At 43.2% G+C, this 27,920-nt stretch overlaps 3 protein-coding genes across 5 annotated transcripts in view; 2 read left to right on the top strand and 1 right to left on the bottom strand.

The window, feature by feature from the left end:
• Positions 1 to 1,164: 1,164 nt before the first annotated feature.
• LOC108029427 (uncharacterized) lies at positions 1,165 to 3,234 on the bottom strand. Its single transcript, XM_017101672.3, has 4 exons — positions 2,959 to 3,234; positions 1,906 to 2,524; positions 1,414 to 1,607; positions 1,165 to 1,345 (listed from the first exon to the last, which is right to left on the bottom strand). Exons 1-4 carry the CDS (start codon positions 3,203 to 3,205, stop codon positions 1,239 to 1,241), a joined length of 1,167 nt encoding a protein of 388 aa, XP_016957161.1. The 5' UTR covers positions 3,206 to 3,234; the 3' UTR covers positions 1,165 to 1,238.
• A 2,093-nt stretch (positions 3,235 to 5,327) lies between these two features.
• On the top strand, positions 5,328 to 6,632 carry LOC108029373 (uncharacterized). The gene is made up of 3 exons (XM_017101601.2): positions 5,328 to 6,052; positions 6,116 to 6,312; positions 6,470 to 6,632. The coding sequence occupies exons 1-3, from the start codon at positions 5,361 to 5,363 to the stop codon at positions 6,562 to 6,564; spliced, it is 984 nt and encodes a 327-aa protein (XP_016957090.1). The 5' UTR covers positions 5,328 to 5,360; the 3' UTR covers positions 6,565 to 6,632.
• A 1,295-nt stretch (positions 6,633 to 7,927) lies between these two features.
• LOC108029739 (calcitonin gene-related peptide type 1 receptor) overlaps positions 7,928 to 27,920 on the top strand; it is a 31,487-nt gene continuing 11,494 nt past the window's right edge. For all 3 annotated transcript variants that reach the window (XM_050887198.1, XM_017102225.3, XM_050887199.1), the window contains exons 1-3: positions 7,928 to 8,495; positions 25,609 to 25,796; positions 26,278 to 26,397. In XM_050887198.1, coding sequence (XP_050743155.1) covers positions 25,637 to 25,796; positions 26,278 to 26,397 — 280 coding nt within the window. In that variant the 5' untranslated portion in view covers positions 7,928 to 8,495; positions 25,609 to 25,636. The remainder of the gene's footprint in view (positions 8,496 to 25,608; positions 25,797 to 26,277; positions 26,398 to 27,920) is intronic.

Genomic DNA, 27,920 nt, shown 5'->3' on the forward strand with positions numbered 1-27,920 from the left:
TTTAGCAGTTTGTACCTGGGAAAGCCGCTGCCAGCCATTCCAAGGAAACTTTGCTTTATGGCTTGTTGTTTGCCACCTACGGAAAAAAAGCTGAAGATACAAATTAGGAAGGCCCAACGACCCATAGATGCCGTAGTCGAGTGCCTAATACTTTTTTCGCTTTCAATATAAAGTAATTAATATCGTTTAAAGAAAGGGATTTAATTTTATAAAAAAGGTTTGTTTCTTAATATCATCATCGTTAAATCCAGTTAAAGTATTATGTTGTAGATACCCTCATTATCAACTGAATTCATTAAGTTTATAATACGATAATAAAGTATATATATTATACACCACAGTTTATTATGGCTTTCAAGTTGAGACAGAAACAAAACTGCGTCACCGTTAGCGATTGCCTGCGCCTCTGTGTTTATTATGTTTTGCAAGCACTATACAAGGAGTATTTTTGCAGGGCTTTTGTATAAGTAATGCCTCCCTTACCATTAATGAGGAGGGAGTCTGGGCTTGTTAGAAAGCTCCCATCCCCCCGATCCCCGTATAATAGGACTACCCACAGCAGGTGCGAGCACGCTAATCCAGCCATAAAGAGACTCCCCCAACCAATCACCAATATTGACCGTTGGGATTGGGCATGTGCCTGATTGGCTTATTTTACAATTTACACCAGGAGAGATTGGAGTGAGTGGGTGAGAGTGATTCTCGGAGCCGGTGATAAATGAGCCATGATCGCCAGAAGAATGTGCTGGCCGTCAATTAGCGGGCTTCCAAATCTAGCACCTTGTCGAAGTGAAAGTCATCGGGAAAGGGGCTGAGGCTACCGACTCGGTTCGCTTCCCAGCTCTCAAAGCTGCCAATGGCGCATTTTATACATTTCTATTTGCTTGTCGTTGTTCTCTTGCGGCATCACAGCTCCATTGGCGGAACGGGGCTTCGGGGTATTGGCACCCCATCGGGCCTTGGAGCTCTTGACTTTAATCACACTAATTACGCAACTAAAAGGATAATCGTGTCGCTGACCGCACAAGCTCCTTAATGCGTTTGTCCAACTTTTTGCGAGTGCGTTTGATTGTGTGTGGTCCACTGCCCCAACCCCTAAGTTGTCATAATCCCCTCGATTCGACATGCTCATTAACTGAATACCAGACACAATCTCAAAGACGGTTATTGCTTAAAGACATTCGAGTTTATTAAATTCTAGGCGAGAAACTATCCAAGCTATTTCAAAGTACATGATTTTAAAGGAGCGAGTTCCTCAGGCGATAGGTCATGCTGAAGCCCGTCTCCACGTCCCGATTCAAAGTGATCTCATCGCTGGAGAAGTGCATCAAATAGGGCGGCGAAGCTGCAAGATAGAAGCCCCATATCAACTGGTTTGTCAACGGGAGTTCCCCCAAAACTCCATCTACTCACCATATACCAGTAGGTTGTCGTTGGTGCCGCAGTAGTATGTAGGCTGGTAGGCCATGTTTTTGGCCAGAATGCCCTGCGGTATCATCAAATAGTCCTCCTGCCTGCCGGCCGTGTGGACAGTGGCGTGGCAGAACTCGTCGTACCCCTCGCTGGTATCCGACTGCACCGACATGGAGAACTTGCTGAAGGAGTATCTGGAAGCAAGCGTTGCATTAGGACACAGACGGAAAAGGGGCCTCAAAATGTAAATAATGCACTAATATCTTTTGAAGATATACTGAAACAAATGATGAACAAAAAAATTGACTCGTTTATAAATCATCAGAAGCCAAAGAATATTTAAAATGTCTAGGGTCCGTAACAGTAATAACTTTCTTTCCTTCTTTCCATAATTTCTTTTTAAAATACTTTTTAGGCTAGCCACATATTATTTCAGCTTTAAAAGGAAATCCTTTTATATGTTGAAGGATCCTTTGTAATACTCATACTCACTCGATCATGCTGGCACTGGTCACAGACTTGATGCAGATATTGTAGCTTAAGTCGGGCATATAGTTGCTGACCACTGAGGTCTGGAAGTTGAAGCTGCGAATGGTTCCCGATGTATCCGTATAGTACTGTTGGCAACCCGGCGGAGCCAGCAGCTCGTAGTCGGCGTGATGGGTGGCAAAAATGTCGCGCAGATCCTGCAGAGAATTGGTGGAGGCGCCCAGGCCGGCAGAAGTGCTGGAACGCCGGCGGCTACTCGCCGGTGGCCCCTCCAGCTGGGTCACAATCAGCCTCCAAATGGGGGCAGTTCCTCTGGAGGTCACGGCAAATGTGAGGGTCACCTGATCAACGCCTGCAGCAGCATTGAAGGGCAGGTACAGGTGTTGGCCATCGTTCACGCCGCACAACTTGAAGCCGCCCGCCTCGAAATAGTCCAGGCACTCAAGAACCCCATCCGTATCGGTGGGCTGCTGCATCACAAACTGCTCAAAATCAATTCTCAACTGCTGAACATTGCTGCTAAAGGCCTCGATCGTGTAGGTATTCAAATCACTGGATATTGTGCCAGGATTCTTTATTATAGTTCGCTTCTGACGCGTTGAAGATCCCACTTGTAGGTTTGCTATAGGAGACGATAAATTACAGGTCTGTTTCAATATCCAATTCATGTATAAGTCATATACAGGTCCTCAAAAATGAGTGCACAAATAATTGCATGTTTTGCCTGTACATCACATTTTCACAAACAAAATTAATATGTAGTTAAAAATAATATTTAACTAACATTGTTCGTATTTAAGCAAGGTTGTTATTTTGAGAGTATTAAAAACCATAGATTTGATTTCAAAAATAAAAAACAAATTTTAAACATTTACTTTATCCAAGTTAAAAAAACAGCCCTTAATATAACTTTCTAGTAGAAAAATTTCTTGTAAAAACTCATATCAAAGAAGAAGCTCTCTCAAGGAAAAGTTTATAAAATGCGAAAATGTATGTAGATTACTTATTGACCCACTTCGAGGGCTATCGCTCTCTGTATCACTTTCTTCGACTCACTTTCACAGCAAACACCGTAGGTTCCGCAGTATCCGTTGACGGTACCCGATTGCCGCATGCACTTGAAGCGGGTGAGGCAGGTGCCGGTGGTGCCGCTGTTGGTGAGGCAGCTGTCCGCCAAGACACTCCTTCTTCTTCCCTGGCGCCACAGGCCAGGCTCCTGGACAGCCAGGCCACTTGTGTCATTCAGCATCTGCGCTTGCGCAAAGGCCAAAATTCCCAGGAGCAGCAGCGTATATCCAATCATATCCAACCCTCGGTTTCACTCAAGTTCTCTGCACCCACGCACTTTCACAACGACTGTGTGGATCTCGTGGGGTCGCACCGCTTTTATAGCGCTTCTTCGGCCATAGAATCCGAAAGATACAGCGGCGCTGTCAGCGATGCGGTGATGAGATTTTCGTGTTAGAAGCACTGGCGTGTCAATATTTGGAAGAAGATCGGTTCGTCACTTACCGGCATGAATATTCAAACCGAGCTAGTTGCGTCTATTAACTTGTTTGCCCATTGACGATCGATCAAGTCATTGAACCTCGACGAAGTGTCCATTACTGTGATATTAGAACTGTCAAAACTGGGTTATGTTTGCTAACTTTTTGAATTTTGGACGGGGTTTCTAGGTGTCGTGAAGAACGCTGGCTAGCTATCTCATTATCATCGCCATAAATGAAGGTGACGATCGATACTAACGATGATGATGTTAAAAAGAAAAAGAGACGGCGCAAGTACTAGAGGGTGTGTGAAAGTGACAAGACCCCAATTAGAGGGGACTTGCACAACATGAATTGGGCAATAGCTTCGACAAATGCAGCTACAGAGGAGCGTTCTTTTAACAGTAGAAATATAGAAATATTTTAAAAAGTGCCAGTCCACCGATTTCCGTTTAGAACCTCGCACAATTAACTGATAACGGCCCTGTCAAATAGGTGAACATCAAAACTTATCTCTAATCGATGGGTTTTATTGGGATTAAATTAGAATTGGTTGTTTTGCTTCTGCATTCTTGCAGGAAAGTTGAAATGCGATAAGAAATACCTCTAGATAGCTGTCTACGTAGTGTCGAAGTCGCACTGCTATAATAGTCCGATTAAAAAAGATTGCGCGTAGATGGAAAATTTGTTTATTGCTTTCGAATTTTCATACTAAGACTAGAGCATTGGCAGCGAAAGTAAGCACCAACAAAATTGGTAATCATAAAAGACCGGTGGGGTAACCTAGTGCCCCACGTCTTTTTTTTTATTTTTATGCCCTTGCAGAACTTTTTAACGTAGCAAGGAGGCCCTGATGAGGGTTTTTACCACATACTATTAGATTCTACTCAAATAAGTGCAAAACATTAAAGCTTCTCGCCTAACACAGTATCTTTTATTGCAGCGTTTCGAATAAAAACATTTAATAAAATTTGTTTATTTCGTCTAATGTACGAGTATTTTTCGTCACAAAATGTTGATGTTAGAACTTTTTTTAATTTTAAGGTTCGATTGTCAAGACCCCTTACCTCATTAAGATGTATTTTTATTAGATATCAGAAAATTGTTTGCTAATATTAAAATCTATGATAATGACTTAATATCTAGATATTTCTAGGATATTCCGCTAAGCTAGCGTGCGGAAAAAGACGTAAAGCAAAAGTTTTAGCACGAGCTGCTTAACACACCCATTTTCCGATCTTTCCTATGACAGCTATATGATAAAGTCGTCTGATTTTAATAAAATTTAATTAATTCCAAGCGTGGAGGTTATATGCTAAAAAACACCGAAGATATAATTTTTTCATATTATTTTCACACCAATTTTAGTTCTTTGATTCGGCTAGTTCCGACCTATATACTACCAGGCATAGAAACAAAGTTTCAGCCCGATAGCTTTAAAACTGAAAGACTTGTTTGCGTAGAAACGGACATACAGACGGACGGAAAAACGGACATGGCTTGATCGATTTGTCTAGTGATACTGATCAAGAAAATATATACTTTATGGGGTCGGAAACGTCTCCTTCACTGCGTTGCAAACTTCTGACTGCAATCATTATACCCTCTGCAAGGGTCTAAAAAAGTGGCAAGCGTTCACGACTACCTGGACTGCCGACCACAGTGATATGCCTCCCCTGCATATAAGGACATCACTGCAATTTTCTTTTAATTAAACCCAATAACTTAGATTTGTATTTCAAGCAAAGCTCGTAAAAATGTAGGTAGCCGATAAAGCGCTCGAGAGTCTCCAAATGCTTGCGATTTTGTCGTTAGACTGCAGGTGCCCCCTTGGGCCAGCGGAGCGATAAAACCAATCGATCATGGTTGTTGACACTAGAACCTGGACAATTGGGCGCGATAGGAGTGACAGGTGAGATTGCCGGAGGGGCATAAAAACCCACTGGCTGACCGCCGTGGAGACTCAGAACGATGAAGAACTGGATAGCTAGCAGCCTGCTGCTCCTGGTGGCAGTTTCAGCCATCCAAGCCGCTTCGGTGGCCAAGCCCACCTGTGGAGGATCCACCTCCTCGAAGAACATAAATCTGGCGAACCCCTCGAATCCCCCGCGGGAGTGCGAGTACCATATAAAAGCGTACAGCAAGTACGTTTGCCAGTTGCGCATTGACTGGGCCATGACCCTGGCCCAACCCACACTGGAATCAGGTGGATCGGGCCTGACCTATGCCGAGTGCACCCAGGACTACTTCGAGGTAAACGGATTGAAACTGTGCGGCACGGAGGTCTGGCAGCACATCTATGTGCCCTTCAATGCCACCGATGGTGAATCTGTGGTGGATCTGCTCATTAGGTTGGCCGATCGCGCGGGAGCCAATAGCCTGCCCGATCCCTACTGGGACATGACTGTGACCCAGCTGGAGTGCCCGGCCGGAGCCTCCGTTCGATCCCTGGATCTGGAGGAGGAGGAGGAGGCCACCATCGAGGGTCGAGCCAGCACCATTAAGGACGGCTACTTTGTGGCCCCTCCCGGCTGCCTGCAGTACTTCCCCCCGACGAAGGGCACGGTCAAGTCTTTTAACTACAACAACGGAAATGGCATCTATCCGTCCCACATGAACTACGCCATCTGCTTCCGTCGCCAAACGGGGACCAAGCTTCTTACGTAAGTGGAATAACTCGTACCACATAATTATCACAAAATTATTTCTTACCTTTTTCTAAACAGCATTCGCGCCTACGACTTCAACGTTGGGGACGTCGTCTCCGCCTCCACCATGATGACCGATGAAAACTGTTATAGCAGCGATAGTACCAACGACCTGGATGCCGATTTCCTGATGGTGCCACAGGCGACCTTTGAAGACAGCCACAAGCACGCCACCTACTTCTGTGGCTCCATTAAGAAGGATGTGGTCATAACAAGTAAGTTCCATGGAGCTTTTGGAGGTGGCGAAGCTCACAAGCACTAGTGAACAAGTTTCTGAAAACATAAGACAGAGAGGTGGAGGATTTGTTGGCCACTTAAAAACACCAGTAAATGTCGACAACTGTATAGTTTTACCACCTTTCTCCTTTTTAGGCAACAATCCCGGTCCTTTGATGGTTCTCTTCAACAGCGACGACATCTACCGGCAGAATGAGGCTGGTTTCGCCTTCACCTACGTTGTGTCCTAAGCGGCGTAACTTCTTTGATAATGTGGGCAAACAAAGAGTTTGGAATTAAAATGGGCTTAAAAGAACGATTTGCACATGTTTGTTTACGCATTAGCGGTGGGCCATCAAAGAGATCCACTAGCGGATACTATTTGGCAATACAATCATTCGGTGTTTTGGGGCTTTCGTTTTCCGTTCCCAAAGCTTGCCAAATCAAATACAGATAATTGAGGACTTATCAGAACAACCGTAGAGTCAACATTTGCCTGTGACAATTACCAGACAAGCGATATATTATCTCCAGAAGCCAGCTTATCTAGGTGTTGAAGCAGAGGGTGAGACAATCTATCAAGTGGTTCCCATATTTATTAGATTCTAATCTCAAACTTTATCTTAACGCCTGCATGTTATACGAGGTGAAAACGACGCTGGTTGAAAGTCAACCGCCATGCAAAAACAGTTGCTTAGTAAGCAGGATATATGTGATTCCGTAAACTTTCTGAAAGCTTTTTGTGTCCCTTATCCCAGGACAGAACCCAGAAGTGCCTCCATTCAGGTGCTTTTAAAACCCTATTTCCCTTCGGACTATCAACAAGTGTTTTTAGCAGGCTTTCTCAGCAGCAGTTCCCCTTTTCAAAAATATTGCCTGCTGATAACTTGAGGTAAAATTAGAAATTGCTTGCTGTTAAATTGATTAATGACGACAATTAAACTCGGGTTTTATAAGCGGCGCCAACTCATAATTAAAATGGGCGGCAGAGTCCAATAAGGCCGCATTTAAATTCGGTTGATTTGGCGCAATTCTTCTTATCAGCCTCTGAGAGGTATCACAACAAGTTGCGGGCAACAAGAACAGCCCGGTGCCCAATCTGAGGTCGTTCGTCGTTGTGGAAAGCTCCGTGAAAGCTCGGCAAAGTCCGGCACTGTGGAAAGAAGTACACAAGTCATATAAATCAAGATCTTATGGATTTTTCACAGGCTATAAGAAAGATTAAATTATATATATATGTCCTTCCTTACATTGTAAGCCTTTTAGGTGAAAGTAGTACGTTGAATAGCATCAGGAATGACAAAAATATAATTTTGTTAAACATTTTAAAAATATTTATGTTGCTTATTATTTTCTGGAATGTGTCAAAGAAAACGTTGTTCCCACGAAAAGAAATTTCTACGGTTTGGTATTTAAAATATTAGAGTTATTCCAAAACGGGATCTTACACAAAGAAATAGCCTCTTTTTGCGCGGAAAAAAGAGTTTTTTGACCACAGTGCAGTGATAAGAGTCGAAGCAGGCACTCACAATGTTGCCGAGCAACATGTTGCCGCAGCAGCAGCCACGCCGGCTGCGAGCCGTGTGGCATGCGGATTTCAGTTGCCGTCCAGCTGCCGCGTATTCGGAACGCTCCTCGCGCATCCGAGCCGGTTTCGAAAGCATTTTCAAAGCCATTTTCGAACCGTGTGCGCGATTCGCTCATTAAACCCAAATGGGTGTACAATAAAAAGTTTTGCCCCAGCCATTGAGAAAAGTGTGCTCTACTTATTCTTTTATTATTTTCCCGAAGCCATTGTCACCGGTTGGCGCGTGGAGTGAGTGCCCGAGTGCGTTGCTTAAATGCCAATTTAAGTGGCAGGCGTTTAATCAAGTCAAGTCCCAGTCTCCGACGCCGCCGGTGTCACAAAAGAAAGCCGGAGTCCTCGACATAGCACCGCTTCTCCGTTCCATTCCCTGGGATCTGCTCCCAGCGCACATTCACAAAATTCCCCGTGAAAACATAGCCATAAATTAACAACTAATTCAATTAACTGCCGACAACGTCAACGAGCGCCGCCTGGCTGCAGCGGGATTCTGGGCTAGGAGAAAAGCCGGGAAAAGTCGTGCCGAGCGCTGCATCGCCGCAGGATATGCGGTGGGCTGCCTAGGAGGAACTCCTTGTGCCAACCTCCTTCTTCACGGTAAGCCTACTCACAATGGGAGAAATATTTCAAAGCGCACACATGCCGCTGCTGGGGGCCAGTGTTCCGGCGTAAACTTTCAAGGGACTTCATCCTCTCAGATTTCTCCATATTTTTAATCGAACTACAACGGACTGGCTATGCAAGTTTCTTTGGAACTCCTCTCTAACTCAGGGAACAAAGCAGCTGAAACTGTTACTGACTTTTATCTAAAATTAGGCTGTGGATTTTTTTCCGGACTATCGCGATTTAGGCAATTTTAACTTAATTGTTACCCATCAGCTGTAAGTCTACTAAAATAAAAATATAGGATAAAAGGGCTGTTGCCTAATGGAATATGTTTTGCTTAAGCTAACAATATTTCTTGTAGATTTTTGTAAACGTACCCCCTTTAAAGTTAATGTGTAGTTTTTGCTAAGGATGGAAATGTGAAGGTGAAACCCGGGCTATGACTTTTCTGTATGACTGAGACCTTAGACTTTAACCCAAAGAATGAATGAAATGTTTTAGATATGCTCTCTAAGCGTGGCGATTATGCAAATGCTTGATTGGGGAAAACCGCTCAAAGGATTTGGCCAGGGCCCATCCATTCAGCGTCTGAATTGACTTTTGTTTGGGCATTAAATCCGGGCAGCAGCTGCATAAATCAATGGAGCAGCATTTCTCTTCGTGCGTTTGATTTTTGATTTCCACCTCCACGCTGACGCACGTTGTAAGGCCATAAATCTTGCGATCTGGCCGAAATGTCTTTAATTGTTGAGCACAGTCGGCAATCTGCAATCGCCTATCTGCAAATCGACGATGATTTCACAGCGCGACGCGACACTATCATTATTGTGCGATGATCATGATATATCTGCCGTCATTTGTCACTGTAACAAGTTGAGCCTGGCGGCCGAAAGCAAACAATTTGCCACCGGCCAAATTCGCTATTTGCTGTTAGCCATTTGCCATTAGGCGTTTACGTGGCGCACGGAATGCAGGGTAGATGTCATAGATACTTGTCCAAGATACACAGGCTTGCATACATACGACACAGCGCTGGCGTGGGTTTGCATTAGCTTTTACTTTAAACAATAAATTCTGGAGAAACGCTATCTCTTAACCGAGAAGATTGCAGGGAATATTTTGGACTAGAAAATGCATTTAGAAAATATATTATTCTTTCTACCGTTTTTGCTTTGTTTTCTCCTTGCTTTGTTTATGTCCACGTGAGCGAAATTCAGCGGCTAATGAGTAAATATTGTCAGAGATAATGCAGGAGTTTATAGCAGTCTGCTGCATTTGTGAGCTTCCAGTGAAGGGATGACTCTCATGAAATATAAATCACTGCTCTCGAGCTAGTAATTCAGGAAGTATCTTTTCCTACTAAAGCAATTACTGAAACCTCTGGGACCAGAACAGAAAACAGATAAGGCAAAAAATAATGACTTCAAATGCTCCTTAAGCATGTTGTTTAAATACCATAAACAAGTTATTTTTGCTGCCGTTAGTTCGAGAAAACGAAAAAGGTGCAAACTATTAAAGAACCATTAAATTCAGCAACAAATCCGAAATGTATACATTTAATGCCTAAATCTACAATTATTATTCTATTATCTTTTTACGGTTGGGGAATTTTGATCAGAAAAGTGCATATCATAATAAATAAAAATAAAACAAGGACTATCAGATACCCTTTACCCAGCTTGAGGGTGCATGAGGTAAATTAAAATATTTAAGCCACAAAGAGATATTGTAAAGCGTCACGTACCCTCTATTTCAGTATATATAATGTGGGTGGCAGGCAGATTTAAGCGTTTTGGCCGTTTGTGGGTGTTAGAGTGGGCGTGGCAAACATTTTTTAGGTCAATTGATAGGTATTGATGACACAAAAACATTTCAGCTAAAGTATATTTTCTAGCTTAAAAACGTGCACTGCGTAGGAAGCCCGGGAATCTGCATATCAAGTCTGACTCTTCCAGCTGTCATAGTTTCCAAGATCTCAGCGTTCATACGGACGGACGGATAGATGGACGGATAGACGGACGGATGGTCGGACAGACGGACGGTCAGACCATGGCTAGATTGACTTGACTAGTGTCTTGATCTAGAATATATACACCTTATGGGGTCGGAAACGCTTCCTTCTACCTGTTACATACTTTTCGACGAATCTAGCATACCCTCTCACTACGCGAGTAACGGTTATAAATAGAAAGTTGAATATTTTCCAAATATATATCGTGTTAATTCGCACAAGACCTTAACATTCTTGTTCCTAATAAAAAAGCCATTTAGACTAACTTATTTATTTAGCCATTAAAGAGCGTTTTTCAAATCAGCACCTCCTCGCCCATAAGTAGTAGGTATTACGCTGTTATTGCCAATCCACGCCTTTACTCCAGCTGTTTATTAAAAGCGATTTATGAATGGTTTGTCTGATGTACACGAACGTGTAAACAACATCAAAAGCAAATATTTTTGGACGAAGCTCTCAGCTCCCCCAAGTATTGGCCAATTCGGAATGCCCTAATTGTTGTCAATTTCCCATCAATTGCGGCTTTGGCCCATTGATTGACGCATCCTATTTCGCCGGCTGCCAAAGTAATTTGCTATCCAACAATTCCAACGGCACGGTTACATAACAGTCGGATATGGATTTGGGCATCATCAGTGTTTATCATATTCAACACTTTTTAAATTAATTGCAAATTTAAGCTATTTCGGGTTGAGCGAGCACTGGAATCGCAATTTTCCAGCGCACGAGCTTTTCCCACCACGAAAAAGGAAAAAGAAGACGGACAGGTCTAAACAATAACAAAAGGCTCGCGCTGATTGAACTGCTCAGTGCACAATTTCAATCAATTTTTCAATTAATTTTCATTACCCCGCGTGCGGACAGCTTCGAAGTGAGCACGATGATCAAACGATGATGAGATCGCACGGCCAACGTCATTGTTAAGGCCATTCTGCCCGCAGGCAAATGCAGGAAAATTAAAATAAATGGTTATGGGACTCCATAAAGCATTACAATGCAGGAACATCGCGCCACGTGACTCACGACGCAAATGCCGGCCAAAACAAACAAACTACGCAACTTATGCGACGACACCTACATACATACAGGGCCAGTGTGTGCGGGTTCAATTAACGTTGGCTAAAACAACTTGTTCTCGCTCCCAGGGAGCCGGGAAACCTGCAGATGGAGCGGCCTTAAAAGGCAGCTTCCAGGCCGGGATGCCCTGGCAATCAGCGGCCCAACTGGCAGAAAAAGTTGTTAATTGGAATTTAACAATCTCTAAAAGCGTCTAATGGAAGAGATGCGTGCTCTGCGTCTTGGCCGACTGCCGACTGACGAACCCACCAACTTGGCCCACTGTGCGGCTACCAGTTTACCCACTCTGCGCTTTATCTGCCGGCAAATGTAGAAATTAAGTTTCGCCTGGCAGATGGATCCCGGCCCATGGACTGTCAGTATCGTTTACGTGCCGCAGTCAGGCAAAAACAATCAACATCAACTTATTTGTCTGCTGGCTAAACATCTCAAAGCGGCCAGCAGCGGAGCAGCATCTGCTGATGCCACATAGCCAGATACCCAGATACCCAGAGAGCCGGGCCTCGCTGTCATGACCATTCCTGGGGCCCCGTCTGCAGGAAGAATCGTGATTTCCCCCACACTGCCGCAATATAGGCATATAAATTGGAGAGTTCTCGTTCTTAATTAGTTATTTTTTATCATACGTGTTTACGCAAACAAGTCCTTAAGTTCTAAAACTAAATGGCTGAACATTGGCGAAAATTGGAAAAGAAATCCATTAAAATGTTATGCCATATTAAATTCGCTATTTTTTTTCGGAGGCGACCTAGAGATGTGTTACCCGAGTTCTGTCCACATCCTTAGTATTTTCCTCAGTGTATACGAGTAGAGGTAAGGCTCGGCTTGCATTCTTGCGCCGGCGTTTAGTCGTGGGCCCCGCAACAAAGATCGTTCGCTGAAGGAATTATTGGAGCAGCATTTCCAGCGGCCTGAGCCAGTCGTAGTTCGAGTGGGGAAAATAGTTTTTCTCGGCCTCTCTGGCTGGCTGGTGATGACAGGTCGTTTTGGCCTACCTGCTGGCTTTTTGGCTGCTCCCTGGGCTGCTCGGCTTCCGTCTGCCCCGTCTGCCCGGACTTCTCTGTCGGTGACAGTTCACGTCACCACAGAGCCACCAGCTGGCAGAAGCTTCTTTGTGCCGCTGTCGGCGCTAATGAAGCAACACACACCCGCATCCAGGCGCATCCGCCCAAGGTGGCTTACACGTGTGTCGCCCTGTCTTTGTTAAACAGCCAAGTCAAGGGGCACCGTGTGTTCAGCTTAATTTGCACCACTGACATTAATCAATTGCAGCATGGGCTTGGCTCGGAGAACGCCGCAGATGGCCATAAATTAGCAGCCACGAACGTGGCCAGGGACACCTGTTGGTGGCTTGCTGCCTGGTGGCTACTTCCGATTCGGACCGCTTTTGAATATGAGTTGGACCATCGCCGAGCGGCGAACACCGATATGCTCTTTAGATAACGCAGCGGAGCTCCTCTGCCGGCTGCAGCTATAAATTAGGCGCAAATTGCCAAGCTCATGCTCGGGCCCTTGTCAGACACTTGTTGCCATTAGCGGCCCAGCCACTTCTGGGCCCACAGAAAATATTGGTTAACTCGCCTCGCATTGACACATCACATCACACAGAAGCGCGCAGGAAGTCTCCTGTCAAATTGGCACTTGGCTTCTTGGCATCTTGGCCGAAAGTGTTGACAGCTGCAAATCAAATTGTCGTTCAATTTTCATTTCGCGAAGAAGCCTCTGGGCACGTCTCCAGAAAGCAGCGACTCTGCCACAGACCCCGCAAAACAGCGTGGCATCGGTAATAGCAATTAAAACAATTTTCGGGGCGTGACACATTGACAAACTGCGCCGATATGCGTGGGAATTTGTGGGTAGAATCCAAACTTTCCGCTAGCTGAAAAGTCGTAAGCTGTTTAAAGCACGGTTAAGTTACAGGCTGACAAATGGTTTTCCAAGTAACTGATATCCACATTCTAGTGCATTTATAATATTTATAAATGTCAAAGAAAGCTCCCTTTATTTTCTTAGGGTCATAATAAAACCGCATTACAATATTAATAATTTTTTAAACCACTGGTTTCATGCATAAATTTTTATAATTATTAAAATTAAATCAAAGCTATGAAGTACAACTCAATTAAACACAAAACTATACAGTCCTTTTTATAACTAAATAAATGTCTAAAGCACATTTTTATCTGGCTATATTATAAATACAATTTATGGGGCCACCAGATAAACTTAAGGTGATCTAGAAAAGACAGTGCAAATATATTATGAACATTACTTACTAAAAGCAGCGATAAGAATTTGAAAACCAAAAAGATATGGTTTTATATTGATATTGATCGAGCACAGAAACGGATTGCAAAGCCCCTTTCAGACATATTTTACCGATATCAAACCTCCCTCTTTCGAGGGCGTATCTTTGGTCTGCCACTAAGGCAAGTGAAGGACCCTAATGCAATTCTAATCATAAGTTGGCTCCCTGCTTTGTCTGGGTAAACCAGGTTAGCGGTTGCGGCCAACCTGCCGGCAATGTTGCGTATGCGCGATATATATGTGTCGACGCACATGTGGCAAGGTTCCAAATGCCAGACGAGCGTCCCATGGCATAAATAAACATATTTCACTTGGCGCTGAGTTGGCTGCTTTTATATGCAACATGCAACATGAAAATTGCATTAGAACGAGGGAACACCCACACGGTGCCGTGCGCCTTCACAATTCTGGGTCGGATCCGCTTGCAATGAGCAATTAAAAAGTGCGCCTAACTTAATTAAAGATGCAGGAGGGACAAGTGCGAAAAGAGGAACTAAGTTGTGGCCAAGAGTCCACAGCCAAATTGTCGCCTTTGTTGGTCTCGACTATACGTGCACAAGACCCATTTGATGTTCATTAGCTCGTTTATTGGGTTGTTTAATGGCCAAACCTCCAGCAGCCGGCCTCTAATTACTTGTTTTCGGGAACAAAAGTCGAAACTTTTAGCAACAAATGTTGCAACATTAATTAGGGACACACTTACGGGAAATTCCCTTTCAATTAGAGCCCTCTTTTATGCGACAGGATCTGCTCGAGTGTCCTTCGAACGGATCCAGCAGTCAAATGCCACTGAGCTGGCAAGCTGTAGTGAGCTTCGGATTAAGCCGGTCAAAGGTCAGCTGCTCTTAATGTGCTCCACCGAAGGCTTTAAAGCATTTCCCACTGCCCAACCTCTGCTAAATCCCGGCTAATGAGTTCCAGAGTGGTATAAATAATGCAAAATGTTTCATAAACACACCCGGGGGCATCGCCAGAGCCCATTTTTAGCTTGCCACAGAGCACAGAATAGCATTGTGGAATACGATACGAACAATTAAAATATACTCGCTATAAATTTTGAGTACCTACACAGCTAGAGTGTTAGAAAATAAATGTGAGACTCGGTACGTGGGAGCTATAGGGAGGTATAATTTTATATTTTCACTGACTTATTCGTAGCAAATAGCTAGAATACAAACGAAAAAAATTATTGATCAGTTTTATTTATAAGAAAAAGATGTCTTATTTAAAATTTTATTTTTTAGGAAGGACAAACTAGAGTCATGTCAATACGATACAAATAAGACTTTTGTGACCACATTTTTCCCGTGCAGTCTTTCGTTACCTCCACCTCCTAGACAGGATTGTTCCAACAAATGTCCATCTTCGCACGGCTGTCTCGAGTGAGTGGCAGATGGATTGGCAGCAAGTGTCATTCCCCAGTCCATCAGGGTCCATCAGGCTCGAGGATGTGGCCATCGATGTCCTCGGCCACCAGTGAAACCAATCAGTCGGGGCCTGAAACTTAAACCAGAACTAATTGAAGTTTTGCGGGCTGCGTGCTCCGACATAATTCCGCTTTTGTTCTTTCAGCCAGCTGATGCAATCAGCGGCACCCAGAGCTTCAGCTCGTCGTTAAATCCTTGCGATTCGACTTTGGTCAGTTGATTAAGTATGCATAAACAGCAATTACGCCACCCCTCGGGCGCGTCCGCGTAATTTATGCTAAGTTATGGCGTATTATATCTATGGCTTGCGCTTCCAAAGGCGAGCTCGAAAAAGGAGACGGAGCACAAAGAGTTGGCAAACAAAATCCATACATTAAGCATATCCTTTTTAACAGGCCCGTCCCGCGGCCATAGTAACCCATTGAAATTAAAACGCTCTATTGAAAAAGCGTCCTTTTTGGCGGACCCCTGCCGCTCCCCCTTGTCCCACCCACTCGTTTCTACCCTTTGTTGCCTTTTTCCGTGTGCGCTTTGCGGCCACGAAATTGCAGGTAATTAAGATGCCGCCCCATGGCATAAAACGCACAAAAACTGCGAGGGAAGCACGGAGTGTGGCCAAGGAAAACATAATTCACTGTCTGAAAATTCATTTCGACATTTCGCTTCCCTTTGACACGGCTGCTAGGGGGCTGAATTTCCCTCCTTCTTTCACTTAAGGCTTTCCTTTCCCTGGCGAAGCTGGAGCACCTTCTTGGCCGCTCTCTCCAGCATTAAATTGAGTGTGAAGTGTGTTAAGAGTGCCAAGGTCTAGGTATTTACTCAAATTGGAGTATAATTGACAACAAGCCGTTTGTTTAAAGCAGCGGTTTAATGGTGCCATTAAGTATTCCTCTTTGGGCAAAACAGCTCATAAAGAACTCTTTAAGCCAATAACATGCTGCCATTATCTCTCGATTAGCCAAGGCAAAATGTACTTTATTAAGGTACTCATGATCGTAAATCAAATTTAATTAATTTCGTAATGTTTATAGACTCTCATAAAATAAGGCATTAAATCTAAAAGTTTAGCCTATATCACCATAAAAGACATTCAAAACAGCGATTCCATTCATTGCGTACAAAATAACAATAGTGGAAAATAAATGCATACTAAATTAAAAATACCCTACTTATATCCCAAATAATTCAGAACAAACTATAATCAGGAACAGGAGAATCTAATTAAGTAAAAGCTATGGTAAATGCCGCAATGCAGGAAGTTTCTTGCTGCTATAACCAATCTGAAATATTCTGCATGCGGGCGAGTGTTGCATTCGTTTAACCCACTTGGCATTCATTGTTGCATGCAGCATGAAATATGGAAAATTATACTGAGCTCGTTGGAGGGGAATACAGCACCCGGATTTCATTGCTTATCGGGGAGGCGGGATCGTAGAGGATACACAAAGCAAAAATTGCAACACTCAATAAAATACTTCTCTTACTAAATTGGTACATCAGTAAGACATTTGACCAACTTCTTTCTTGGCAACTATTCACTCTATCATGTAACACTGAGTTCCTTAAGGGCTTACAATCTTTAAAAATAACACATCCTTTCAATGCATTTTAATATGCAATTTTTTTGTTATAGTAAAATACATTTTTTCTTTCTGTGTTTCATCTGCATGCCACTTACTTGCCATATGCCAAGCACGGAGAATCTGGTTAAACATGTGCCATAATGCCCATAATTTGCTTAATGCATAAACAGAGAGGGGAGCAGCAGCAGACGTCTTCCTAGAATCCACGAGAGCTAAGATTTTCGGCTGGGACAAAGTCACCCTGGGAGATAAATCTGGCCAAGTTTATTGAATTATCCGACGGACTCTGGCCGTCCAGTTGCTCCGTTAAGCAACCGTCCAGTTGCTCCGTTGGGCAACTGCGATAAATTGGCAACATCGTTTTAATTGGCTCCGAGGCGTGCAATCAAAACAGTTTTCGATAACGTCCTGCGAAAGGTTCAAAGCACAAAGTTCCTTTGACATGCCTTGCGGCTGCAACTTGGGTTTGCTTTTGGCCTCGGTCTTGTCTCGTGGGCGAGAAGGCAAATCAGATAAGCACTTAATGCCGAGCACACAATGTGGCCAAGAGTTGTTGGCCAGTGCACACACACACACGCTTGACTGGCTTGTAATGGAATTGTGATTGTATCTGGCAGATACATTTGTGCTGGAGGTTCACAAACGAACTCATTTGTTTGGCACGCAGATTTATGCTCATGCTCATGCCGTTGTCATCGGAAGCCTAATTAAATATCAGAGGCACAGGAGTTCAAGCCAGAAAAATTACACAACAACTGAATTAATTAAGCCAACAAGTCCTGCTACTTCGTTAGTAGTATCTTCGCTTGGTTTCATTAACAAAAAGTCGGTAAACAAAAGTTCCCAGTTGTCGGAAAAGTTTATGATACGGCCTCGAAGAGATAGCGCAACAAGTGCTATGGGTGGTTGAATCAACCGAAACTTAGACTTAGCACGCGCCACCGGCCAAATATACATTTAATTAATTTTTGATTCCGCCAGATACTTGGCCAGCTTGTCGTATCTCCGGGTGACGCAGTTCGCCGCTTGTTATTGATCCAGATTAGATTCGGCTCGAATCCCTAGTTTACCTTAGACCAGCACTGACCACTTCACCCAGAACTTTCGGATTTAATTAAAAAGTTCGGACTTGCAAAACAAATTATGTTGGCAACTTTGTTTCCGAATCGTTTTACTCAGCCTTAAACACTTTAAGTGTTTTCAAATTGTAAATCAATCGCTCGGCAGCTACGAATGGCAATAAATCACGAACAAATTTCAGTCCGACAATCAACAGTCCTAACCAAACTTTTCCTGTGTCCGGGTCATATGCAAAATTAGGCAGAAACTTTGTGAATTCGAAAGCAGCTGAAGCACAAAGACCTCTGCTGCCCCGGTCACTCTTTGTTCCTCTATTATGCAGCCGGGGACGGGCGGAGGATGGGAACAAGCCACTGACAATTACACAAATTCCCTGGCTTATATTCCACAAAGAGCAACAGCTGAAACATCAGCAGCCAAAAAGGAAAGTCGGCTGTATCTGAAGTCACTGGTGCAACACAAATAACTCAAGGCAGTATTGAAAGAGGCGGATATAAAAGCAGTTTCAAAGGATTACAACATTAAAATGACTTGCCAGGAATAGATAGCAGCAGAAAAAATATAATATAACTTAATGGAAGTCCCACCGCATCAATAAAAGCCAAATAAAACAAGGAAGGAAGTTAGCTTCGGCAAGCCGAAGTTTGTATACCCTTGCAGTTATAATAAATAATCAACGTTAGTAACACCATGTGAAATTTTTAAGGATTTTTGCTAGCTTCAGTGATATTATAAAAAAAATTAAATTTCACTAGTTCTTTGACCGTTTCTCTGTCCGTCTGTCCGTTTCTACGGAAACTAGTTTTTTAAGTTTTCCCCGATAGTTCCTATGGGAGCTATAAGATATAGTTGTCCGATCCGGCTGGTTCCGACTTATATACTACCTGCAAAAGAAAGAAGACTTTTGGGAAAGTTTCAGCACGATAGCTTTAAAACTGAGAGACTAGTTTGCGTAGAAACGAACGGACAGACAAACGGAAATAAAAGTTTAAACGTTTGAAATTTTCGTACCGAACAAGCTGGAACTGCGTAAATAAACTCATATTTGTTGTGTTATGAAAAACTTTAAAGTACCCTACAGCTTATCAGAAATAGTTTAACATGAAGATAGCTAAAAAGCATTTAATACTTTATAATATTATTTTAAAGTATTGGAAAATACTGTATATTTGGTCAACGCTTAAAGAAAAGTCACGAAAAGTACGATTAATTTTGGAAAGAATAACTGCTGCTAAATAACAAATAAAAAAGCTTAGAAGGCAGCACCAAACATCAACATAAACAACCGCTTCAAGAGGAGCTGAGCCGGTAAACGTGAATTTCCATATGAATAGAGCTACAATTGTCTAAAGGCAACGCAAATTGCAAATGAAATGAAATATGACATTAGCTCACTGCCAGAGGGGAAGCTCTTTGGGGGCAGGGTATAGCGTTGAAATGGAGGTGACGAGGACAAAACAATTCTACTTGGGCGGCTGACAATGGCTTTGGCCCTCCACCCTTGCCCTGAATTTTCGACGGGTTTTCTTCACCCAGGTGTAGTCAGTTGTAAACACATTTAAACAAAACTCAACGAGACGTGCAGAAAATTGCTGATATGAAAAGTGAAAAGTGCGGCGAGGTCGTCAGCTTGGGTATGCCCGAGAATACTGGGTACTCCAATTTTGTTGCCAAATTGTGGGGCAAAAGAAGAAGAGAAACAGGTCCTGGCTGAGCGAACAGAAAATAAGGCCAGCCACAAAATAATGTTATTGATATGAATTGAGTTTTCGCAGGAAGCGAAAGTGCGTGAGCTGGCCAAATAATTATCTTGGCTTCGTGCTCGGAAAACCCTAATTTCGGGCTCTAATCTGGGATGGGATGGTAGTGAAATCAAATTAATTGTGAGCTGATGCCTGGGGTGTGAATAAGAAATAATGGCAGCTGAATACGCAAAAATATAAATAAATTAATTTGCGCTCATGAAAAATATCAAACAAACTGAAAAATAATAGTACTCCGAAATGTAAGAAATACTTGTGGTTACAATTATTTTCAGTTCCTCAACGCTTTCAGAAGGACAGCCACAGAATCTGAAGAAGTCGTTTTAGTTTTCGTTTGAACTAAAGTAAGCCACTTTAACCATTTTGCCCTCTTCTTATTTCAATTGGACTACAAAGTATTTGTCAGAAAGTCTCCGCCCTAGCAACGTCAAAGAAATAATCAAATTTTAAGATGAACACGCCGACTGGAATTATTATAAGAGCGACCCGAAAAACAAACTCCCAGCTCACGAAAAGTTGGCCAAACAATAATAAAATGAAAGAAATGTGCACTTTAGCCGCGAAAAAGAGGGGAAAGTACATTTATTCTCGAAGAAAAGTTGCTGAAATCAAAGTACTTAAGCAGCACAACGAATAAGCGCAGCTAAAGTAAGAATTTTCTCTCTGGCTCTGGCCAAATGACAAAGTTAAATAAAAGCTGGGGAACGGGGTCCTGCTTGTTGCCAGGACTGTCACACTTTGAAAAGGATACGGCACATGCAATGCGCCTTTGAGCAGCTGCTTTCTTGTTGTTAAGATGATGTATCTGAATGAACAGCTATACGCAAGGGAATAGCACTTGCCTGGGGTTGTTCTTGCTGTCATTAAATATGGTAATCAATTCACGAAGGTCTTAAACTGCGGTAATTAACTTCACGATAATATTCATTTCAAATATATCATCAGTATTTTAAGCAACAAGTCATACCGATTTGATTTTAAGAATTGATAACCCGAGAACAGATCAGGCACACGCTTTGCTGTTACGACATTCAACCATTAATATAACAACTTTTACAGTTCCAATTAAATTAGTCTTAACTAAGAGGCTATTCTGAATTCAAGGGAAATATAGAAAGGATGCTGGTACATTTACATCCCTACCAACCAAGCTAAACCTTATCTTGGAGCCCAAAGTAAAGACACAATTTCTTTAGAGCTATTTCTTTGGCCATAGGTGTACTTCTTTATGGTGTGTGTTGAGCACTTTCGAGCAGACCGCAAGACATTTGTGAAAGAGCAAACAACAGACGGCAAACAAAGTCCATTTCAGATCCCACACCTTCCCTGGCTTAGACATATGCAAATTTTGTGCGCGAACAAATTGTGCAATTGTTGCTGCGAGGAAAAACATGGCATTTAGCACGTGTGGCACGTATTTCATTTCAGGGTCCAGCGAAAACCACCTCTATCCCAGGCCAGCGGAAAGCGAGGAACCAGGACAAAGGTCGTCCAGGGGAGCTCAAAGGAAGCGAGAAAACGCCACTCACAAAGCAAGAATGTGGCACAAATGCACTTCGCTCCGGTCCGCTGAAACTTCTTTCTCGCTGGCCCTCTGGCTTAAAGCCTCATCTTTCTTTAATTCATTGCCGGCCAGCCTCTTCGGACGAGTTTTATAAATTATTCCATTCCATTAGGGCTCGGCTTTCACGCTGCACGCTCGCCCGTTTTGAATCCGGAGCCAAGTGGGCAAGTGTGTGTGGAAAATGAATATATCGCTTGTACTCGTAATCTCTGGCAACATTTTTATCGCCCGCCCAGCTTTTTGACACCGCCCGACCAGCATAATCCCCGGTTAACAGATACGTCCGGATGGCGGTGAAGGTAGTGTCCCTGTGCGGGCCCTTTCGTCGGATCCAGTGCCTGTTGAGCGATTCCGTATTTACACTTTATATTTATTTAAAATATGAGCTCCTTTCCGCGCCGCCGAGTGCAGTGCTAGATAAATCAGCCAGCACGCTCTCAAATCGGACCCCTGGCAGCTGTCAGTTGTCATTATTATCCTCGACAAAATGTCGTGGGCTCTGATACGTTCCCCGGACATCCCGGTTGGTGGAGCATACAAGATGACAAAATGCGATTTGGATGGGCAGCTTAAGCGGAATGTGTCTGTCAGTGCAGACACGATGATTTCCATTCCTTCTGGACACGTTCCTTTTTCGGGCGGGACAAAAGTCTGACATTATTGGATGGCTACAGCGAGAATAGTATGCATGCGATTTGTTTTAAGCATTTTTGCTTTTTAAAATCTTCACGATTATGCCTTTACAATGGCCTTAAACAGGGATACTAAATACATTAACTGATACTCCATTTAATCCTCAAGTCAGCCAAGCCAACCGGCCTCGGTTAAGAGCAAATAAAATTTCTGCTCCATAAAAGGATTTTACTTATAATCCCCGGATGAAGTCCGCAGGAGCTGGCGTAATTGGAAACTCATAAATTGCCTTTATGCGCTGTCATTCCATTTGCAACAAAAGTGGTGGAAAATGGAAAGCGAGTCAGTGCATCAATACCAATCCGACGAAATCCGAATGGAATGCCCCTGTACGGGCCAAGGCTAAAACGATTCTGGCACGGCTGTCGCAACAGGAAAAATTTTGTTTTAGGCGAAATGCTATTTAAGCAATTTAAAAGCCCGTTCGCCAAATCCTCACCCTCGGAAAGCACTCCATAAAATATACAATTCTGTGAAAATGTCGGGCTTTTAACACAATCTCTTAAAGCATAATGTATTTGAATTATTTTACACTCGATTCTTTTCTTTCGTGGCACATTCAGGAAGGTATTAATGGCCGCCCACCATTCCGTTTGATAATTGATGCTTCTGTTTGCTTAAAAAGCGAACGAAATTTAAACGAAAATCCACCATAAATCATGCAACGATCTCGCCATGTGGGCGAATTAAAGCTGGTGCAGACATCGTTATATGATTTATGTGCCTAATAAATTTTTGCAGCAAGAACTAAAGATGTTTTGCGCCGAGCGCGGAATGAAGATAAACTGTCCACGGGGATGCGAGGATAGTTGGGTTCCATTCCACTGAGCCCGCTCGATTCACAATGACAGCCAACGAATTGGAAATCGGCGAACAAACATTTTCATTACTCATACGTCAGGGGGACCGTGTGTGCAACTCGGGAAAACCGAAACCAAACCAACCATAGAAAACATTTTGACAGATGCAGACGGCACAATTTCGCCTGGCTGCGTTTTTAATACTCAACAGTTTTGCCAACATTTCGCGAACATAGTTTTTCACTATGTTCTTCCAAATTATGGCGAGTGGGCGAAGCGGCGAAGGGCCGCGGGGCGTGGTCAGGGTCGACACTTCACTGCTGAGTGCTAAAATAGGTGCCCCTACACATGTAGCGCACAGGCACAAAGTGAAATACATTTGCCAGTTTTATGCTTCTCCGACCGCTCCGCCACGCAATTTCCCGCGACCCCGCTCTTGCCGTTTTATTGAGGTCCCCGGCTCCCGGTCGCTTTTATCAAATGCAATTTACGGATCCCTGACATCGGGCATTAGCTGCCAGGGCTGCCGAAGTCAAGGCAAGTCAGGTTTGTTTACCGCGCCGCATCTGCTTTTCTTCTGCTGCGGCCCTCGCCTCATTTTCCTCCCTATAGACCAACTTTTTGCCGTTACTTTTCGCCTACGCCACACGCTTTTATTGCTAATTTCTGTTATTGCCAACGTTTTGCGTGAGTTTCGCGCGTTGTCGTAAAAATATTTTTATTAGCTGATCAAGGGCGGTGTGTTGAGAAAGCAGGGCGTTAAGGGCCGTTCCCCGCCCCCAGAAAGAAACATTAAAAACATGAGCTATCCATTCCAGCAATCAGACACGCTAGAAGGTATGCTAGGACAAATCCACCCCCCGTATTTCCGACCACAGAACCAGACGAGGATTCACAAATAATATGTTGTTCAGAAAAAAAATAAACAGATTTTAAAGAATTGTTTTATTGAAAATCAGGAACTGGGAAATATTTTTTTTTTTATTTATTTATTTAATGTTCAAAGCTAAAGAAAAAGGAATAAACTTTAATATTAATTTAACATAGATATCCAAAGAGCTTACTTTTAGACATTAATATGATCCTACAATGATCCTATGAAACCTCAGACTTTATCCACATTACTCATTACCTTTCCACCTGCAATCGAACACAATCTCCATATGTTTGATGAACGGATTTTGTTCAACACTCGGGATCTCCACTAAACAGTTTTGGTTTGGGCGTTTTAGGTGATTTATCCGATTTCATCAATCACCCAACTATTTTCCAACTCACTTGAATGCCAAATCGCTTATTTATTCAATGGCTGACGCTCAGTTTCATGTCGGGGATTTATGGGCAAGTTTGTACCGAGAAGTCGTAAAATTTAAGGGTACAAGCCCTCGCTGCTCAAGCCACTTTTACGGCTACGGCCAGTTAATAACCAAATTTGTCTGCTCAGCTTAAGCATTAAACCCATTTGCTGGGAGATGAGATGAACACCAGCGAGTTGCCCTGAGTGATGTTATGTGATTTCGTGTAATTTGTGCAGTAAATATAAAACAACAAGATACGCAGAGCAGCTAACACCGGGCAAACATGGCAGAGAGTTGTCATAAAACGCCACTCGCTCACAAGTGTTGTGCACACAAATGCATTCAGTTTGCCATTACCCAACCCTCGGGGAATCCCCCATTTTCTCACAGCCAATTTGCAATCCTAGTTTTTATGACGTTCGCTTCTGGAGCTTCTGCGTTCCAGGCAGTCTTTGTGGTTTTTGCTCTTGTCACTTTGCAATTTAAGTGCAGGCAGCAATTTGCCTAAACGATAAGAATTTGAAATGAAAAAGGGGAAGCCACCTGCCAAGTCCTCAGTCGCCACACGCCAGCAATTTGCCGTTTGGTTTTCAACGTCTGATATCCTGAAGTGGAAATCTTCGATCTGCAACTGGACATGACCGCCTTCCGAATGAATGCACAACGGGAACAGGAGCAGCACCAAGTGCATCGACAACATCTCGGCTCAAATATTTGTTTGCACTCGGCGAGCGAATATTTGCACACACCTCATTGCTGTTTGCTGTCCACATAAACGTTGTCAGCCTAGGCAGGCGACTTTCATTGCACTTGACAGAAAAATGCACACAGAAAAAATTAAATATTTATTTGACTTTAAGGAAATTTGCAATTGCCCAGGGTGGGACCAATACACAAAACATTTCGTAATTAAAGGAAAGTTATCATATCAGATATCATTGGCTGTTGGAACTCTAAAAAGCAATTTTTTCGCGAAAAGCCAACATTAAAAATTGGCCCTCAGCAACCAACAAAATATACACATTGTAAAACGGGAAAACTTCATTTTATAATATAACCCAATCGTATTTGTTATGTGTTCTTTATTTCAAAATTCTCCATTCAAACCGAAACAAAATCGAATTAACGTTCCAACTTTCCTTCTTGCTATCAACATGTGTTTAATTGAAAAAGTCCACTTTTTTGTAGATGTCTGCTAGTACATTTATTATTTAATAGCTGATGCAATTGTTAAAGTTCAATTAAGTTGCTCACGCAACCCATGCGTCTATGTAAAAAATCAATGATAGCAGCCGTAAATAATTCTGTTGAAATCGCTGCAACAGAATGCCGTCCCGGACTTTAACAGCAGAAAGCTGTTGGAAAACCAATTAAATTCCCGTCCAAATGGACCGTAAAACGCAAAACACTTATGCGGAGGCGGGCACACATTGGCACCCACATTTATGAGCGCTCCGAAACCAATTTGATTGACTAACGAAACTTATTTGCCACATTTCAGCGGACGCAGTGCATCGTTGAAGGCCGCCATGAGCGAGCAGATCGGCAACAGCAACCCCAACATGACCTTCAGTGGGAGTGGCAGCAACGCCGCCTCCATCGCCGAAAGTGTGGCGGAGAGCGGTCCGGACTTTGATGCACTTCGGGCCGCCTGCGAAGAGCGGCTAAACGGCAGCGGTCAACTGGCGGGTAAGCCTGCACAGGAAGGGTTGGCCTAGAAGCAACTTTTTGAATGCTCAATACTAAACATTAGAAAACTGATTATTAAATTCAAATTTATAACTTTTGGAAGAGAAAAAATTAAATATGTGTTGCACATATATCTATAGGTAATTTTAATTACAAAATATGTTAAATTATGATTCCGCGGTAGTTTCTTCAAAGTTACCATAGCCAGATAGATCGCATTTAATGTGAAAGCTTAACTATCCATTTTTTCTGTGTTACCCCTTTCAGTGTTTTTATGAATTGGTAAAAACAGACCAAATTGAGATTTTAGTAAGATAGTAAATATAATTTAAAAGTTCTATTGAGTAAATTTAAAAACTTGTGGTGGCCTTGCAGTTGGTGCCATTTCGCAGCGTGGTTCTGGCCCGGCCAACTGCAATTTCGGTGTCCATTATGCACGGGTAACTTTAAATTGACCTTTCCCTTTGCCCCCGACAAACAGGCTCTGGAGGACCCCACTGCGCCGGCACCTTTGATGGCTGGCTTTGTTGGCCGGATACGGCCGCCGGCACTTCCGCCTACGAACTCTGCCCGGACTTCATCACGGGATTCGATCCAGCAAGTAAGTACGAAGGGCCAGAGCTGAATTGTTTATTAAATTCCGCAAAGCTACATCCGTTTTGGGGTCGGCAGGGGATCTGCATATGACACGAAAAAACATATTCGTTCTACCCCGCCAAAGGGAAATGTGTTTGCACGAGGCAATGCGGTTGCAGGGTAGATGGGGTAGTCAGACTACCCTCTAATTGGCCTCATCCCCAAGCTCATCGCTGAATACACATGAATGAAACAGAAAATACGCTCGCAGCCAGGCCAAATCAATTGGAAACCTGTTATGGTTATGCTTTGATTTCGTGTCGTATGGAAGCATAAAATATTCATATAAGCACACGGCTAACGGGAGCCAGCTCCTCGAAGCTCCTTGGGCCACTAAATTATCCAAAGGAGCTCGGCAAAATGCTAAAATGTTGCGCCTGATTTGGCACAATTTGCCGTGATATCGCTGGAATCGGATGTAACATTGAAAACAAGACCAAATTGATTGCGGCTGCTGGGCAAAGACAAAGTCAAGTGTTTGGGTATTTAAAGCTACGAAGAGAGTGAACTAAAAGTTTAATAAAGAGTTCGCATTTTCCAGGGACGAGAAAGACTTGCATAAATAGGTTAGCTTCTCTGCGGAGTAAAGTTTAAAAGGGAAAACCCTTATCAGGGTGTTAATGACGGTCACAACAATTTAATTACAGATTCAAGCTGCTTTTCATACAATATAAATAGATTCCATCTCTGCCGAGTAAACTATAAAATGAAAACCCTTGTCAAGGTGTTAATGACGGCCACAATGTGATACATTCAGATGCAAGCTTCTGCTCCAGCAGTTTTCCAACTCATTCCTTAATCATTAATGAAATTTTCGTTATTATCCAATGGTGACTCATGTTCCTGCCTTACTATGTATTCGCATTTAATTCATAATAAGTGGATGGTGCTAGATAAATTAATCATGCTGAGCGCACAACGAAAACTAATTAATTATGCTTTATGCAAATATTAAAAAACACAAGCACGCTGTGAAAATCGGCATAAATGTGCACAAATATTATTGAATCCGTTTATGGAACAAATCATGCGCTGCATGTCAATTTGCATTAATGGGGCGCTCAGCAATGTGGAGGAAGCCAGCTTGAGTCCTAGCCCCGTTTTGGCCATGACCAGGGCAACGAAAATAGCCAAAGTTGAATGACTTTTTTTTGTTAACTCAGAGAAAAAAGAAGGCGAGCTCCAAGAAAGTGCTACTTTCGCTACATTTAGCTTGTGGTTGCCAGTTGGCCTCCCCTTTCGTTTTTTCCTTTCGGGGTCGCCGCCAGCTTGTACAAGATTATGTGCTTTGGCACTGCGCCGCCATTAACTTTTATGGCACTTCCGGTCTCCGGACGTCGATGTGGCGAGCTGCGGACGCCAACTCCCTACTTATCTGCCTCACAGCGCGTATACGTGATTTTCACCGTCTGCGTGCCAAACGGCGATAAATGGGTTCGGGTAAAGATCATCGGTAGAAAAACCTGGAAAAACGAACTACCTGATAGA

The sequence above is a fragment of the Drosophila biarmipes genome, chromosome 2R (assembly GCF_025231255.1).
Source record: "Drosophila biarmipes strain raj3 chromosome 2R, RU_DBia_V1.1, whole genome shotgun sequence".
Lineage (NCBI taxonomy): Eukaryota > Metazoa > Arthropoda > Insecta > Diptera > Drosophilidae > Drosophila > Drosophila biarmipes.